At 40.0% G+C, this 16,995-nt stretch overlaps 1 protein-coding gene across 1 annotated transcript in view; it reads right to left on the bottom strand.

The window, feature by feature from the left end:
• KIN (Kin17 DNA and RNA binding protein) overlaps nt 1-16,995 on the bottom strand; it is a 35,530-nt gene that overhangs the window by 642 nt on the left and 17,893 nt on the right. The window contains exons 8-12 of the mRNA XM_038530165.1: nt 12,471-12,600; nt 9,580-9,630; nt 6,049-6,117; nt 4,846-4,945; nt 3,075-3,175 (exon numbers count right to left, since the gene is read on the bottom strand). Of these exons, the coding sequence (XP_038386093.1) occupies nt 3,075-3,175; nt 4,846-4,945; nt 6,049-6,117; nt 9,580-9,630; nt 12,471-12,600 (451 nt within the window). The remainder of the gene's footprint in view (nt 1-3,074; nt 3,176-4,845; nt 4,946-6,048; nt 6,118-9,579; nt 9,631-12,470; nt 12,601-16,995) is intronic.

Raw genomic sequence — 16,995 nt, 5'->3', positions numbered from 1 at the left:
AGATGTGGTCACAGGATGGAGCTCCAGCCACAGAGTTGAACAGAAGTGACGCACGCCACCTCCAGGCTCAGGCCATGCTGTCCTCACACACAGCCTGCCACAATCCCTGGGGCCCATCTGAAGCACATGAACATGGCAATTGTAATAGCCACTTGCTGAAGGTGATGGAGACACGAGCTGGAAAGATCCTGGCCAGGCTCACAAACCACTCCTCAGAGAAGAGCTAGTCCCTGATCAAGAACACCCATTTTGGATTTTAGAATGAGAAGTTAAATTCTGTTGTGTGTGTTTGTGCCATTTGGGAGTTTCTTTTTCAACAGCAAATATTATTTTAAGCAATTCAGATACTCCCATTCAAATGTGTTTATAGTTGAGCTTTGACAATTCGGCTGGTCTTTCTTACAGAAAATGAGCTCAACTTTAAACATATTTGCTTTTTCTGTTCGTATTTAAAAGAAGAGAAAAGGGGAAAATCTGGACATTGGGAAAGAACAGCTGTCACAGAAGTGGACACCACCTGGGAGCACAGAGGCAAGAATGTGGCCCGAGCCCAGACTGACTGAGTTCAAACACCATGCTCAGCCAGTGACTCGACCCTTTGGTGCCCCACCATCCCTTGAGGGGAATAATAATAGGATCTCAGTTACTGGGCTGCTGGGAAATATAATGAGTCAATGAAGTTAGAATAATATCTGGAGTATAAAAGGAGTAGGAGCTCAATAATTCTTGGCTCTTATTAAATATTCTGGTTAAAATTTGAAAGCTGGTCCTCTCTCTTGCAAAATATAAAATGATGATGATGAGGACTCTCACCTTGAAGTGAGATTTTAACTTTTTATTGAGGATCATACCTCTCCTTCATAATCCTTTTTAAAATGCTCTCCTTTAATATGTAATAATGACTGTGTTTAAAGGAAGTAAGTTCCCAGATAAAGCATGACTCGGGTTGGATCTTTTGTTACCAAGTGTAAAGGCCTGTGGACAAGTACGCTTTTCTGGTAAGAATACAAAGCTGGGGAATAAGGGAGCCAGTCATTTGGTTAATTAGGCAAACAGCTAAGGTAAAAGGCTTAGACTGTTTTTAAAAAATTTGTGGAATATTTAAAAATCTGCTTATTAAATGAGTAAATTTCAAATATTTTGATACTGATGCCACATTTTAGACACCAGAAATGATAAACTAGTGGGAGAAATCATTTGGAAAGTTCATGTGTTTCATGGCAATGATGTAAAGGAACTGTGGGGACACAGCTAAGTGGACACACAAATGCAAACAGATTATTTTTAAATTGGGGGAAGGTGTGAAAGAAAAGTAAAGAAGCAGGTGGATCTCTTAAAAGTACACGCTGCTTTGCAGGCAAGCAGGCCTGTTATGTGGGTGTCCTCCTAGCTCCTGCCTCAGTTCAGCTCTGTACGGCATGCAAGCTCAGGAAGGAGCAGCTCGGGTCACAGCGAGGGAGCAAAGAATGGGCCCGCGAAAACCAGACTGCGACCCAAAGGGATCTGGACGGAGCCTAGAATGTCCTCCGTGCTGATTAGCCGTTTTGCATTGCCTGAGATGAAAGCATGGATTGAAGCAGGATCTAAACTGGAGAGTATACAAAGTGCAGGAGAATCATTTTGCCAAGGAAATATGAGATTTTCCATGACGTTATACTGACTGAGACAGAGAGAAAAACTGAGTTTTAATTAAAAAAGAACCTCAATCTATTAATTTAATTAGACTAGTAAATTTCTCAGTACCAGGAGATGCCCCTTCCTTTCCTTCTCTTATAGTTTATGTTAGTTAGTGACAGTTTTTAAGTTCTTGTTGTCAGGGACAGAAAAAAAACGCTCAATTTATTTAAATGTGGTTTCTCTCAGATAACGACCTACATGATTTTTCCAAACGTAGTCCAATATGGGTTTAGGTGCCTACAACACCACACATGAAATTGGGCAGTTACTCTAAGTTCTAGAGAGGGCTCAGGAGGGTCCTCAGACTCTCTGAGGGCCTATTATCCCCCCAAGTGCTAACTTACTGCACTGGATGTAAAAAGGGATTTCATTAAGAGTCACAGCACCATTGTTTGAAGTTTCAAAATGCATTATATGGTTGGGGGAAAGCCCATTTCAGGCCCCTTCCTCCCCCCAGAAGACACTTCAGGCCACACTCGCAGACCTGTCCGTGAGCCATCCGCTCTGCAGCAAGCACTTGCACATCAGATTTCCTTAAATTACTTTATTGACTCCACTACCTTTAGCCCTTTATGAAAGAAGGGAAGGACTCTTCAAAATAAGGGCTCTTCCTCCATTAATTCTGCCTCTATAATCCCCACTCATGCCAGATTGAGTTTTATATTACATGTGAGGAAAAAAGTTGAGATGTGAAACTGAACATACCGCATACAATTTTATAAAATACAGACTGGAAAGGAACAGGTCAAAATACTAAAGGGAGTTATCTGGCCAGGGGATTATGGGAAATTTTTAAAGTTATTTGTATTCAATTGACCTTTTCAGGTTTTACACAATGAATATTGCTGTAGACTGAGTGTGTCGTCCGTTCCCCCCACCCCCATAGAATTCATGGCTGTCACCTAACGCCCGTAATGGGACCGTATTTGGTGGTGGGGCCTTTGGGGAGTGATGGGGTTGTGGGGGTGGGGCCCGCATGAATGTACTGGTGCCCTTATAAAGACCCCGGAGAGCTCCTTTGTCGCTTCCATCATGTGAGGACACAGGAGCCAGGAAGCAGGCCCTCAGCAGACACTAAATCTGCCAGTGCCTTGTTCTTGGGACTTCCAGCCCTCAGACCTGTGAAAACCAGATTTGCTTCTAAGCCACCCAGTCTATGGCATTCTGTTACAGCAGCTCGCGTGGACTAAGGCACACATGCATTTCTTTTGAAATCCGGAAACGAAATACTTTACAAGGGCAGAGTCATTACAAAAACTAAGCTTACAGATTTCCATATAGGAGAGAAGACAAACAAAAAAACCCAGACTCTAAAATAAAACAAAGACCAACCCAATGAAAAGGACCTATGGCATCTTTTTAAAGCATTTAGAAATTCTTTGTGTAAATGTACGTACAGTTTCAATGATTATTGTAGCTGAGAAAGTCTTCTCATTGATGGATTCTAAGGTGCCTTCATTTCCTCTGTAGCCTCCATTTAAAACAAGAATTCTTTTTCCTGCAGTAGAAGAGAATATCACACTGAACGCAAAGAAATGTTCACTTTTTTCTTCTACCTTGTTACAGCAAAGTGCAGTTACACTGAATGACACCCTCTTAAAAGTCCTTAATCCTTTTAGAACTCTAATATTCTAAAGGAGAGTCTGTAGGTGCCTTTGGGACTGTAATGTTATAGGAATCCTCATGTTTTTTTTCACTTGTCAAAGGGATACATTTTAGCCTTAGATTGCAATGAGTAGAAGGTACTTAGGGTCCAGAAATAATCAGAAAAGAAAAATTAGCTTACTTTAAAGAGAGAGAGAGAGGTGTGTGAGCAGAGGGGAGAGGGGAGAGTGGCAGAGGGAGATGGAAAATCTTAAGCATGGAGCCTGATGCAGGGCTTGATCTCAGGACCCTGAGATCATGACCTGAGCCAAAATCAAGAGTCAGACACTTAACCAATTGAGCTACCCAGGCGCCTCACTTTGCCTCTTTTTAAAAATCACAGGATGGTTTGGCAGTTTCATAAAAAGTCAAACATATCCTGCCTTGAGTGAGCCATTCTAAGTATTTTCCCCATAGAAAAGAAACCCTATGTCCATATAAAGACTTGTGTGTGAATGTTCTTGGAAGTTTTACTTGTAACAGTCAAAAAACTGTAACCAACTGAAGTGTCTATCAAAAGGTGACTAAATGAAAAGTGGTACATCCATACAGTGAAACCCTACTTCACAACAGAAAGAAGCTACACATGACGTGACAACATGCAGGGATCCAAAATAATTGCGCTTAATGAAAGATGCCAGGCCAAAAATCAGGACACAGGTTATGATTTCATTCATATAAAATTCTAGACAGATACAAACTTTTCTATAGTGATGGAAAGTACACAAGTGGTTGCCCCGGGGGACATGGGAGGCAAGAGTGGAGGGGTGGCAAGGAAGGATGATAAAGGGCAGTGATAACACTGGGAGGGGGAGGGAGGTGATGGGTACACTGGTAAGCTCCATCGTAGGGATGGTTTTGCAAGAGTATTCATGGGTTAAAACTGATCAAACTGTATACTTTATACAAGTGCAGCTTTTTGAATGTCAATTATATCTCACTAAAGCTGAAAACAAAATTTTTTTTAAGCCATAAAATGAGTTTTATTTTAGGAGGAAAGAATAAAGGATCTGATAAGTGGAAGTTTTACACAGACTAACACTACCACTAGTGCCAGCGATGATACCGTTATGAAGGCTTCAGGTCAGAGGCAAACCACCTAAACAAGGTAGCATTCATACTAGATATTTAGAAGTACTTAAATGATAAAGACAATTAAGGAAGAGAAAAAGCAAAACAATACTGAATTTGATTTTACCATCTTAGGTAGCCAAAGAAATATATTAATAACAACCAGAGTATGACTGATATTTTTTTCCTTATGAGTTTGTGTTTTGCTTCAGGAAAAAAAAAAAAGGATTCCAGGAAGGGGAAATTTATTCACGCCACAAAAGAGCTTTCACAGAGGACTGGTAAACTATCGTGTCGCCTGAAATGAAGCACATCAGTTCTACTGGCACCTACAAATTTCTAGAAAGGAAATCCATGTCTATAACTGTTAGGTAGTGTTGAGAAACCCTGGTTTTAAGGATGGAATCACCAATTTAATAGCATAGACATTAAATGGTCTGCAAAAAGATTTACCTGGTGCTGGAATTACTGTTTCTAAATGAGTCTGGTCAAGTTTCAGCTTGTCTCCAGAGTCAATCATCTTTACAACAGCTGTATATTTGTCAATTACTTCCTGTCATGTGAAATCAACACTTTTATAATAGCAGAAATAAGTGCACACAAATTTCAAAGGACAGAAATAGGTTAAGATGAAAACAAATGAAATTCCAGTCAAAAGGTAAGAGCAACTCCTGCTATAAATGACACTATTTTATAGATTCCATATACGACTTCTCATTCTGTGCTTTTTAATTTAAAAAAAAATGTATTACATTTTTATTTTATTTTTTTTAAGATTTATTTATTTATTTATTCATGATAGACATAGAGAGAGAGGCAGAGACACAGGCAGAGGGAGAAGCAGGCTTCATGCCAGGAGCCCGACGCGGGACTCGATCCCGGGACTCCAGGATCGCGCCCTGGGCCAAAGGCAGGCGCCAAACCACTGAGCCACCCAGGGATCCCCTTATTATGTTTTTAAATTTAAATTCCAGCAGGGTTAATACACAGTGTTCTATTAGTTTCGGGTATACGATATAGTGATTCTATGCTTCCTAATAAAGAATTCAATTCAAGACTTAGCAAAGGTTTTCATCTGTAAAGAATAAAAAGACTGGTTGGTGATCTTACAATACAACTTCAGCAAATACAGTGAGAGGAAGAATGCCGAGCTTCAAGTACAACAGAAGGGCATTTGTGCATGCACAATGCCGGGCGCCGGAATGGAATGATTTAGGAATGGCAGTGAGGACTGGAGCGTAGATTTTTAAATTTTAAAATCCTAGGGCAGCTAGAAGTCTCTCAGGCAAAACACAACAAGGGAGTCGTCCTTGGAACTCTGGGGACTTAATCATACTCCCCATGGTTAACAAAGAGGCTGCGTCTCACTGACTGGCAAGGCATCACAGTGAGTGAGCGAGTTTAAGCTGCACCATTGGGATTTCATACATACTGTTTGCTCCAGTAAGGAAGCACCAAAATTAAATATAAACTATGTTGTTGTGAAATGAATCATTTTCCCAACAATTATGAATTCACTTTCCTTTCATGAACCATCGGGCACCTCAGACACAAGTCTCCCGCCCTGAGGATTTGATTTTTCAGGGACACCAAAGTGGCTTGACTCCGCGAGCCACCAGCTCTTCACAAATTCCATTCCCAGCCTCCCGTCCTTACCTTAACAACACCCTTTTTCTTATGATATTTCTCTCCAAGTTTTTTGGTTATAATTTTCACGATGATTTCCTAGAAAATAACAACAACGAGAAAATAAAGATGAAAGGAAAAGACCTAAATCATCTTTTCGGGTTTACCCCTTCGCTTTAAATCACGTTCACCAAGAATCACGGCCAAAACGTAAACTGCTCTGCTAAATAGAAAATTCTGGAGTTCTAAGCCTTCCTGATTAGGCAGAGCATTCCCGTACTGATCTTTTATTTCTTCTTTCTCCCTTTATTCAACATGACTACCAAGAGGGAAGACAGTGCCTGCCTCAAGGCTGATTTCGACACTGAAGGTCTCTTGAAATCTAGGACTTTTATTTGCCAATCTCGACCCTATGAATCCATGTCTTTCACAAATAACTTCTTTCTCTCTCTTCATTCAAGGAAGTGAAAAGGGCCGAAGATATTACACTGCTGGTGTTCGCTGCTGATAAAAACTCGATGGCAAGTCTCACTGGGAATCGCAAGGAACTGAGTCTTTGAGCTCACGCATGACATTTTCCACAATGTTCTTTTCTCATTATGTTACTCTGAATTTTTGATACAGACTGGATTTTCCCAGATTAGCTTCGGCTAAAAGTATCGTTCTTCTGAACATCTAATTCTCAAATGGGAGAGAAATCTGGGCTTATTTCATATTAATGCATTCTGAGTTTGGTTCTTTATCATCATTTTCCTGATTTAGATGAGCTAACGGCTGATCATGAAAATTCAATCCCGACTTAATGCTACAGTCACTGTAGTGATTCTGTATTTGTTACTTCAAGTGAATGTAACACAGGTACTAGATGGTCACAGTAAGCCAGTCTAAAAATATTATGAATCAAAATTCAGTAAGGATTTGGGGGGAGGATATATTATAGCAGAAAAACGTATTTAAGAGAAAACGTGAATGGTCTTATTCTTAAGTCTCTAAGAATCTAAGGTTTTGTTTTTTTTTCCCCCTACTGGGCAGCAAAGCAAGATTTATTAAGTGATAACAAAGCAAAATTTACTGAGTGATAGTACTAAGCTCCTAAAAAGGGGGGTGACCCAAGAGGGGTTGCCCAATAATCTAAGACTTTCTAAATGAAGCCAACTAATGCCAAACTCTGATTTAGCCAGAGTATTTCCGGGCTAAGTTTCTCAAAGGCCCTCATGGGTACACGCTCATTATTTGGAGCTAACTCATTACATCATTGGGCTTACTGACACTAGCTCATGCAATAGATCTGTTCAAAGTATTTCTTTTCTGAGTTTAAACATAAAGCTCTCCAATCTATCTGTGTGGACTGCTGGTTATTTTAACAAACATATTGACCATTTAAAAAAAAAAAAACATATTGACCATTTCAACGTAAGTGACACACAGGGTCATCAGAGCAACTGTTGGATGATCCTCACTTTTACTGTAATACACACTGTAGAAGGGAACCAGGAAAAAAAACAGGAATAATTTATTATGAGAGAATTATCAAACATAGAACATAACTGAAAGTATTATCAGTGGGAAGAAAATTTTTGGACTAATTAAAACTTGTAATGATTTCTTTCTTTCTTTTTTTCTTTTGGTTTTCTTTTTCCTTTAAACCAATGAAGGGCACATCAGAATCACCCAGGAGGATGGTGAAAATATGCATTTCACTACAGGAGACTGGATAGTAAAAGTAGTAAAATATCTAACCTGGAAAAAACACTTTTCTAAGAATTTGTGAATTTCTCTACGGTAAGAATGACTGCTTTCAGCAAAATTCTTGATTACACTTTCATAAACAATAATCAAACTATTAATATTCAATGCTAAGTGGGACTCCTGTGGGGCTCAGTCAGTGAAGCATCTGCCTTCAGCTCACATCATGATATTGGGGTCCTGGGATGGGGCCCTGCATTGGGTTCTCTGCTCAGCAGGGAGCCTGCTTCTCCCTCTGCCCCTCCCCCTGCTTGTGCACTCTCTCTCTCTGAAATAAATAAATAAAATCTTAAAAAAAAATTTCAAATCCTAGCTACTGGAATGGAGAAAACAAAACAAAACATGGGTGGTTTCCTCCCTTCAGACCCCCCCTTTACTAATCTTGACTAAATCTGTACTCAGAGATGGGGAATCAGGGGGCCTGACACATTCCAGGAAGCAGTACTGTTGACCAGTTGAAATCACAACCTTACAGAATCAGATTGCCAGGGAGATCCTGACTCAGTGCTTACTTATGGCCTTCAGGAAATTACTCAAATGCTTTATGCCTCTTTTCTTACCTATAAAATGGGAATTATAACAGGAATTACCTTATAGGATTGACATAAGAGGACTCATTCCCTATTTAACACAGCAAGTATTTTCACATTAGCTAACTTGCTTCCTGATCCTTCTCATGGCCATGGGTTTTCTGGAACATCACAGACTCTAAACGACTCTGCATTTACCTGGGCGTAAGGAATGTGCGACAAGGCCCCCCACCTTGACCTAGCTGGTGCCGCCAGCAACAAAAAGCAAATGTACAGGAAGTTTGGGATACACTGAGCTCAGGCATAAAACTGTCGTGGCCAAAAAGGTACACAGGAAACAGCAAATGTAATCTACGCTGGAAAGCAAGCTCCAGAAATTGTGCCCAGTCCCTCAAAACCTGGGAATTTTTAACTTTTTTCTTTTTTTTTTTTTTTACAACATAATAGAGTCTCAGGGGATACCAACTTGCGGTTTTCAGGAAAGAAATGCCTCCCATGTAGAAGACCACAAACTAAGATATGGAAGCAAAATTATTTTCAAGCTTAGAAGAAGCAGGACAATGAAAATGTGATTGAGAATGTGGGACTTCTTGACCTTCAAGGTTATTATTAATCTTACTTTCCGAATCAAAATGATCTAAATGACACACTCTCACTACTTTTCAGTCTCCTATTATTGATCAAACCAGCTTCTTTCAGGAGCTTTAATGAAGACACCCTGAGCGTCTTATGAAAACTTTACATCTAAGTTCAAGACAAAGCATCAAGAAGTAATACTTTTTAAAATTTTTTGTTTTAAAATTATTAGCTTAGAATAACAACAATAATAAATACACGATAAAATACAAAGCTTTACTTGATGTTTGTAAAATTAAAACTGGCTTTTTTGACAAAGTACCTAAAGAGAGATTTCAAGTTCAATAAGCTATAAGTTGAAAACAATTAACTTTGACATTCACAATTTCACCTTTCAGTCCCATTTCTGAAAACACAACCCTTGTCTTAGGGCAAAAATTGGAAATAATTCCAGGCTTAAATTCAAGATGTCCACAAACAAGTCTGACATTAAACTCAAGAAATCTGACCAGCCTGTAAAGGTGAAGTAATTCTCCAATACAGGTGCAACTGATCAGTTAAGATCAGATAAAAAGAAAAGTCATGAAAGTTATATATCCATACAATTTAAGTATATTTGAGAAACTCAGTCATTTATCCCAAATGCTCTTTACATTATTCACTTTTTTAAAAGCATTCAGGACTTAAGAAGCTCCAGCTGAGTACCTACCGGCTGTAGCCAGTGGTCTATTCGGGCAGTTCTTTTCTTTTCCTCTTCAATCTGTAGAACACAGAAGACATTCATAGAATCCGCTCTTTAAAATCCTCCAATTATTTCAAATACCATTCTATGTAGCAAAAGAATAGCATAAAACGTATACCTCAAAAAGAGATACATGGAATTTACAAGCTCTGACAAATACAAATAAACACTTTTTGCAATTAATTTTTGATTAAAAGAAAAAAAAAACACTTTGGGGAGGGGCGCACACATTTGGATCAGTTGGTAGAATGTGTGACTCTTGATCTTGGGGTTGTGGGTTTGAGTTCCACGTTGAGTGTAGAGACCACTTAAAAATAAAATCTTTATACAGATGCAATGAAACGCCGGGACACCTGCACTCCGATGTTTCTAGCAGCAATGTCCACAATAGCCAAACTGTGGAAGGAGCCTCGGTGTCCATCGAAAGATGAATGGATAAAGAAGATGTGGTTTATGTATACAATGGAATATTCCTCAGCCATTAGAAATGATGAATACGCACCATTTGCTTCGACATGGATGGAACTGGAGGGTATGATGCTGAGTGAAATAAGTCAATCGGAGAAGGACAAACATTATATGGTCTCATTCATTTGGGGGAATATAAAAAATAGTGAAAGGGAATAAAGGGGAACGGAGAAAAAATGAGTGGGGAATATCAGAAAGGGAGACAGAACATGAGAGACTCGTAACTCTGGGAAACAAACAAGGAAGGGGTGGTGGAAAGGGAGGTGGGTGGAATGACTGGGTGACGGGCACTAAGGTGGGCACTTGAGGGGATGAGAGACTCCTTACTCTGGGAAATGAACAAGGGGTGGTGGAAAGGGAGGTGGGTGGGGTGACTGGGTGACGGGCACTGAGGGGGGCACTTGATGGGATGAGCACTGGGTGTTATGCTATATGTTGGCAATTGAACTCCAATAAAAATAATAAATAAATAAATAAATAAATAAATAAATAACCAATCTTTAAAAAAAAAACACACACGGGCAGCCTGGGTGGCTCAGTGATTTAGCGCTGCCTTCGGTCCAGGGCATGACCCTGGAGACCCGGGATCGAGTCCCACGTCGGGCTCCCTGCATGGAGCCTGGCCTCTCCCTCTGTGTGTGTCTCTCATGAATAAATAAATAAAATCTTAAAAAAAAAAAAAAAACCCACACCCACTTGGATTTACAAAATTATATGATAAAGCATGTCAACTGATCAAGAAAATAAACATGAGCAACCTCTATTTAGTTGACCGTGCAAGGCCACATGCCAGTGCTATAACACCCTCTCCCTGCTTCCCCCCATGTGCCTGTTACAAGCTGGAAAACCCGCCAACATTTTCATGTGGTAAAAACACACTTATAATTAATTTTGCAGTCTGAGGGCAAAAAGGGGCTTCTCTGTTTGAGAAGGATAATAAATCTTGTGAATGTAGGGCAAGAAAAACATAATGAGATATAAGCAAAAGGGTGTCCAAAGAAAAGAGTGCTGTCTGGCGGGAGAGGTGCTATTTTACACTTTTTTCTTTCTCAGAGGCCTTAAGTGAACCCTAAGTACCAAGTTTCAATGGATCAAACCACCATGATCCTTTGGTTGATAATAAATTCCATTTAAATTTCTCCAGCTTTCCAATAGTAACAAAGAACATTCTAAATTTAGCAGATTTTACAAAGGTAGGGGGCAGATCTGGCTTCCCATTTTACTTTGAATTAGATTCAGGGACTCCCTGTCGTGGCCTATCGAGACGTCTAAGATGTTTCTACTTTTCTATCAAACTGCAAATGGCATTTACTCTTGTGATCGCCATGCTCCAGCCATGTGGATCTTTCCTTCAGATGCTGAACTCAAGACCTTTCCTGCCTTGGTACCTCTTCACAAGCTATCCCCCATGGCCTGCCCTTAGGTACCCCTAGCACTTGGCATTTTGTAATAACTTACTCACTGGTTCACTTGTTTGGGGAACACCTCTCTTACCAGACTGAAAGCCCCGTGACACATAGGTTTCTCCCTGCTACAACAACATGGGACCTCACACAATGCCCGGCACAGAAGAGCCACTCAGTATTTGCTCAGTGATGGAGTGACCACACCTTCTAGTGTACATATTTCATATTATACTCTATACGGGTTAGACCACTCGGCCTTGTAAGAGCACCCAGTAATGGGGAACACCAAACAGCTGTCTCTATCCCTTCAGAAATGAGGAGAGGGTTGGGGAGACTAGAGGAAATGATATTACAGGAAAAACAAGTCAGTTCTTATATCCATTTCTTTTTGCCTGTCCTTATCCTTCCTACTTACTTCATAAATGATAAGGCTATGTGTGGAAACAGAGAGAGGAAGATTTAGAACTGCTCTTAATGTGTACATAGATTTAGAGCCAAAGAATGGTCCTCGATTCTAAATCACAGGTTTTCAAGGATTCATCATATAGGCTTAGCCATTAGGTTAAGTCAAATTCAAAATACGTCACACCTTCCTCTTGCTGGCTAGGAGGTGGCCCGTGGAAGTCAGAGGCAAGAGGAGAGCACAGGTTGGTGGGAGGAATCCACGGAGGATGCCAATTTCACAGAGCCACAGAAGGGGAACAAGGGTTTCATTTCTAGCTTCATGGACCACCAAAGTCTGTGACCATGAACACATGGAGAGTTCTGAAGGCAGCACTCAAGGAAGGAAAATAAACCTGTGACAAGGGGTTCCAACTCTGCTCAGATGGAACTGCATCCAGACTCCCTCCCACTAACCTAGTCTGTATACATTTTCTGACTTTACATTAATCCAAGCACTAGGAGACTATTTAACTTTCCTTAGTTTGAATTATGCCTTTCCTCTAACTGCTAAAACGTCGATAAGCAGCTCGTAAACTATACCTCCATGATTTCGTCGAGGGCAGATTTCTTTTTTTTCTTTTCTTTTGACTGAGCCGAGCTCCGGGAAGATTCTTTTCGTTTAACTGATGCTGCATTCCCGATGGCATTCAATGCGCTCGGTCCCAAGGAACTGGTAAAAAGAAGAGTCACGCTCATTAACCAAAACTATGCACAGAAGAAGGCTTTCTAATGTGCAGGATAACAGTACAGATGAAATTTGTTACATGATTAATGTACAACAGATTAGTCGAAACAACAGAGGACCCATCCTTATGCCTTGCAGGTCCCTAAGCACCGCAAGAACATAGAACCTTTCCTGCCTGAACACCCTCTCCCTTCTCCTCACCCCCTCACTCATGCCAACTACAAGCAGTACAGCAAGGTGCTGACAGCACTGGCTTCAGGGTTAGTTAGGTAGGTCAGGGCTTAAGGAGACTTCTGCTTCTGACCTTGAGCGATTAACTTTTCTTCAGTTCCTCATCCATAAATGAGGATAACAATGTGACTCAACTCAGAGCTCAACCGCAAGGATTAAATAAGAGGTTTGCAAAGAAATCTAGCGCATTACTGTCAGTTCTATTTTTCAAAAGCAATTTCACATTGTCACTTAATTTCTGGTTGCTCCCAAATGCCTAAAATTGACAGTGTAAATTCTAACTTTTTTAGCGTGGTATACAATTGTCACCACTGGTGCAAGAATGCTATCTAACTATATATATATATATATATATATATATATATATATACCAGCCATTCTGAATAAGAATTATTATTAAAAAAAAAAAGAATTATTATTGACTGAGCCATGCCATGTTTCAGGTTTCATGCCTTTGCAAATTTGCATGTGCCTCTTTTATACCTAGAACGATCTCTGCATTTACCTGTTTGTTCCAGTTCTTTAAGATCCATCCTTCATGAGGGTTTGAACTGCCATAGCACCTGGTAGTATGTATCATATTCCACCTTATTATAATCATTTACATATATGATTTGTACAAATAATCATGTGTACGTATTTGTATATACTTATTTTTTCCTGTAAAGTGAGTCATCTGGCGACTCACATAAAATACATGTTCAATTAATATTTGATGACTAAATAAATATCAGTATAATCACTTAGATGATCATATTTGCAAAAGATGAACAAAGGATAAATATATGCATGAAGCTACCATGAAGATAACCAAGGAAATAAATGTGATTAACAGAAAAACAATGGAATTACTACTTGGGACTTTTTTTTTTTTGAGAGAGAGAGAAAGCGTGAATGGAGGAAGATGGAGCAGGGGCAGAGGGAGAGGGGGAGAGAATCTTAAGCAGGCTCTCCGCCCAGCACAGAACCAGATGCAGGGCTCAATCTCCTGATCTCTCCAAGATCACGGTCAGAGGCTTTTAACGGACTGAGCCACCCCTATTTGGACTTTTTTTTAAGGCACTTAAAGATAGCATTAGATTTACTGGCAGCCAGATTACTCTATGGATTCCCATTCAGCCTGGAATCACTATAATCCTGACTTCTTTTCTATACAAGGGGGGTACAGGTCAGAATTCCCCCACTTGGTCTTCAGAGTGGCTATTCTTCCTTCACCTAACTGGTAAGGTTTTACATCTGCCCTTCTGAAATTTACATAATTCAATCCTCTGAATATCTAGGTTCTGACTCTGTTACCACACAAATCCCCCAGGTTTATGACAACTGTAAGTAATACAGATTTGGTTCTGAACGGATTAAGTTCATATAGAGATGAACTCTTCAATTTACTGTTTAAAAAGAAAATTCTTTAGATTGAAAAGTACTTTTAGCTAGGAATCTACCAAACTTAGAACTAATTCCAGATCACAATCAACCACACTACGCTATATAAGAGGGATGAGTAACAACCCTAGCAAATGGGGAGTGATGACTGAGTGGGTACTTGGGGTCCAGTGATCACCACTACCTCCTTGTATGTTTGCAAACCAACTACTTCCTACTAAAACCAGCAGGAAAAGCTTGCTACTGTTTTCTGAAGATTTTTCTCCACTTTTTAGAAAAATATTTGCTTATTTTTCTGCTTTCTCTTCACATTCTCCATTAATTCCTCGAATTTTTTCAACAAGGGTTCCTAGAATGCCTTAATAAATTACTTCAGTAGTTCGCTATTTGTCTCACCCTAGAAACATGAGTTTACTCAAGGCTATTAGATACTTTTCTTAAGACTAAGCTGCATAAAAAACAAACAACCCAGGTGGCTCAGTCGGTTCTGACTTTGGCTCAGGTCATGGTCTCAGGGTCCTGGGGTCGAGCCCAGCATCAAGCTCCCTGCTGAGTAGGGAGTCTGCTTCTCTCTTTCCCTCTGCCCCTCCCTTTGTTCTTGCTCTCTCTCTAATAAATAAATAAAATATTAAGACAAACAAACAACCGACCCAATTAAAAAATAAGCAAAAGTGAGGCATCCAACTCTTGGCTTCAGCTCAGATCACAATCATGGGATCGAGCCCCACACCACATTCTGTGCTCAGGGTAGACTCTGCTTGAGATTCTCTCTCTTTCTCCCTCTGCCCCTCCCACTTGCTCTCTCTCTCTCGCTCAAATAAAAATAAATCTTTAAAGAAAAATAAGCAAAAGACATTTCTCCAAAGAAGACATTAAATAGCCAAAAAGCACATGGAAAGATGCTTAACATGACTAACCACTAAGGAAACACAAATCGAAACCACAAAGAAATACCACTTCACATCTGCGAGGATGGCTCTTATAAAAAAAAAGACAGCAAGCAGTAGGTGTTGGCAAGGACAAGGAGAAGCTGGAACTCCTGTGCTCTAACTGGCACAGCCACTGTGGCAAACAGGAAGGCAGTGCAGTCACCCAATCTGGCATTGGTACTTCTGGGGCTACACCCCAGGGAACTGAAAGTGGGGACCAAACAGGCCATCTGTACCACTGTGTTCAGAGCAGCACTGCTCATGACTGCCCAGAGGTGGGGATAACTGAAAACGTCCACTGACCAATGAAGAGATCCACCAAATGTGGAACATACATACAACAGGATATTATTCACCCCTGAAAAGGAAGGACATTCCAACACATGCCGCAACCTTGGAAGAACCTTGAAGACGTTAAAGTGAGTGAAAGAAGCCAGTCACAAAAGGGCAATCGCTATATGCTTCCCTTCCTATGAGGAGACTAGAATCATTCAATTCAGAGAGGTAGAAACTAGAAGAAGGGCTCCTGAGGACTGGGGACTACCAGGAAATGGGGAATTAAGTGTTTAATGGGGACAGAGCTGCATGATGGGCTAATGAGCAAGCCCTGTAGATGGATATGGTGACAGCTGCACAGCAATGGGAAGCTACTTATCACCCACTGACTTGTCCACTTAAGAATGGTAGAAATGGTAAACTTTGTTACATAAATTTCAGCACACACAAAAAAACTAAACTGAATAGAAAAAGTTTCCTGTACAGAAAATTTATTTGGCATTCTCAAATGTCCACAGTGTGACAAGGGGATAAACATATGAACAGACAGCCTGTCAGGATCTCACGACAGAACAGGACAGGGGAGGACAGGAGACGTAAAGACAAGGAAGGGTGAGCCACCACAGCTCACTTTGGACAGCATAAATAATTTAGCATAGCTGGAGCGCAAGTGGCGGGAGAGGCACCAGATCACAATGGTCACACAACAGCGTGAACAAAAATGACAAGTTACCCCTTACAGGTGAAAGACAGACATGGTAGGCCTTGACACTTAGAAAGATCCTTCTACTCACAGTATCAAGACTGTATTAGAGTTAAAATGAATAAGGAAGAATAGAAGAAATGTTGACAGAAGAAATTATGAAGGACAGAACCAAAGAAGTGATATATCAAGAAAACAAAAAGTTGGTATTCTAAAAGATTAGTAAAACATCAAATTTGAGAGCCTAGATAAAAAGGACATTCTAGAAAAATCAAAATTACATAAATTATTGAAATTTGTATAATCAAAATTATATTGTAAGGTTGGATAAACTAATGACCATAACGAAACTGAATCAGTAGTAAAAAGTACACCCTCACCTGCAAAAGATATCAGCTCAGTATTTTACCAAGCTTTCAAAAGAAGTGATAGTCTATCCTAAAGATACTAGAGTAAAAAAACAAACAAACAAAAAACATACAAATCATTTTAAGAGCAGAAAATTAAATATCAATCTCAATAATGAACATAAAAGTAAAATGCAAAATAGTCAATTTTTTTCAGCTGTATCTTAGTATTATTATTTTTTTCTTTTTTAGAGAGAGAGCACTTCTACACGTATGGGCGCACAGCAAGGAGAAGCAGAGGAAGAGGGAGAATCCCTCGAGCAGAATCCCTGAGTGGGGAAGCTGATGCGGGGTTCAATCTTATGACCCCAAGGTCATGACCTGAGCTGAATTTAAGAGTCGGACAGTTAACCGACTGAGCCACCCAGGAGTTCCAGCTGTATGTTATATTTAATCCTACACTAGCTGCTCTAACAATAACATCCCTCTTCCCCAAAGATTCTATTGGAGA

The sequence above is a fragment of the Canis lupus genome, chromosome 2 (assembly GCF_011100685.1).
Source record: "Canis lupus familiaris isolate Mischka breed German Shepherd chromosome 2, alternate assembly UU_Cfam_GSD_1.0, whole genome shotgun sequence".
Lineage (NCBI taxonomy): Eukaryota > Metazoa > Chordata > Mammalia > Carnivora > Canidae > Canis > Canis lupus.
This window is presented reverse-complemented; position numbering and strand designations above follow the sequence as displayed.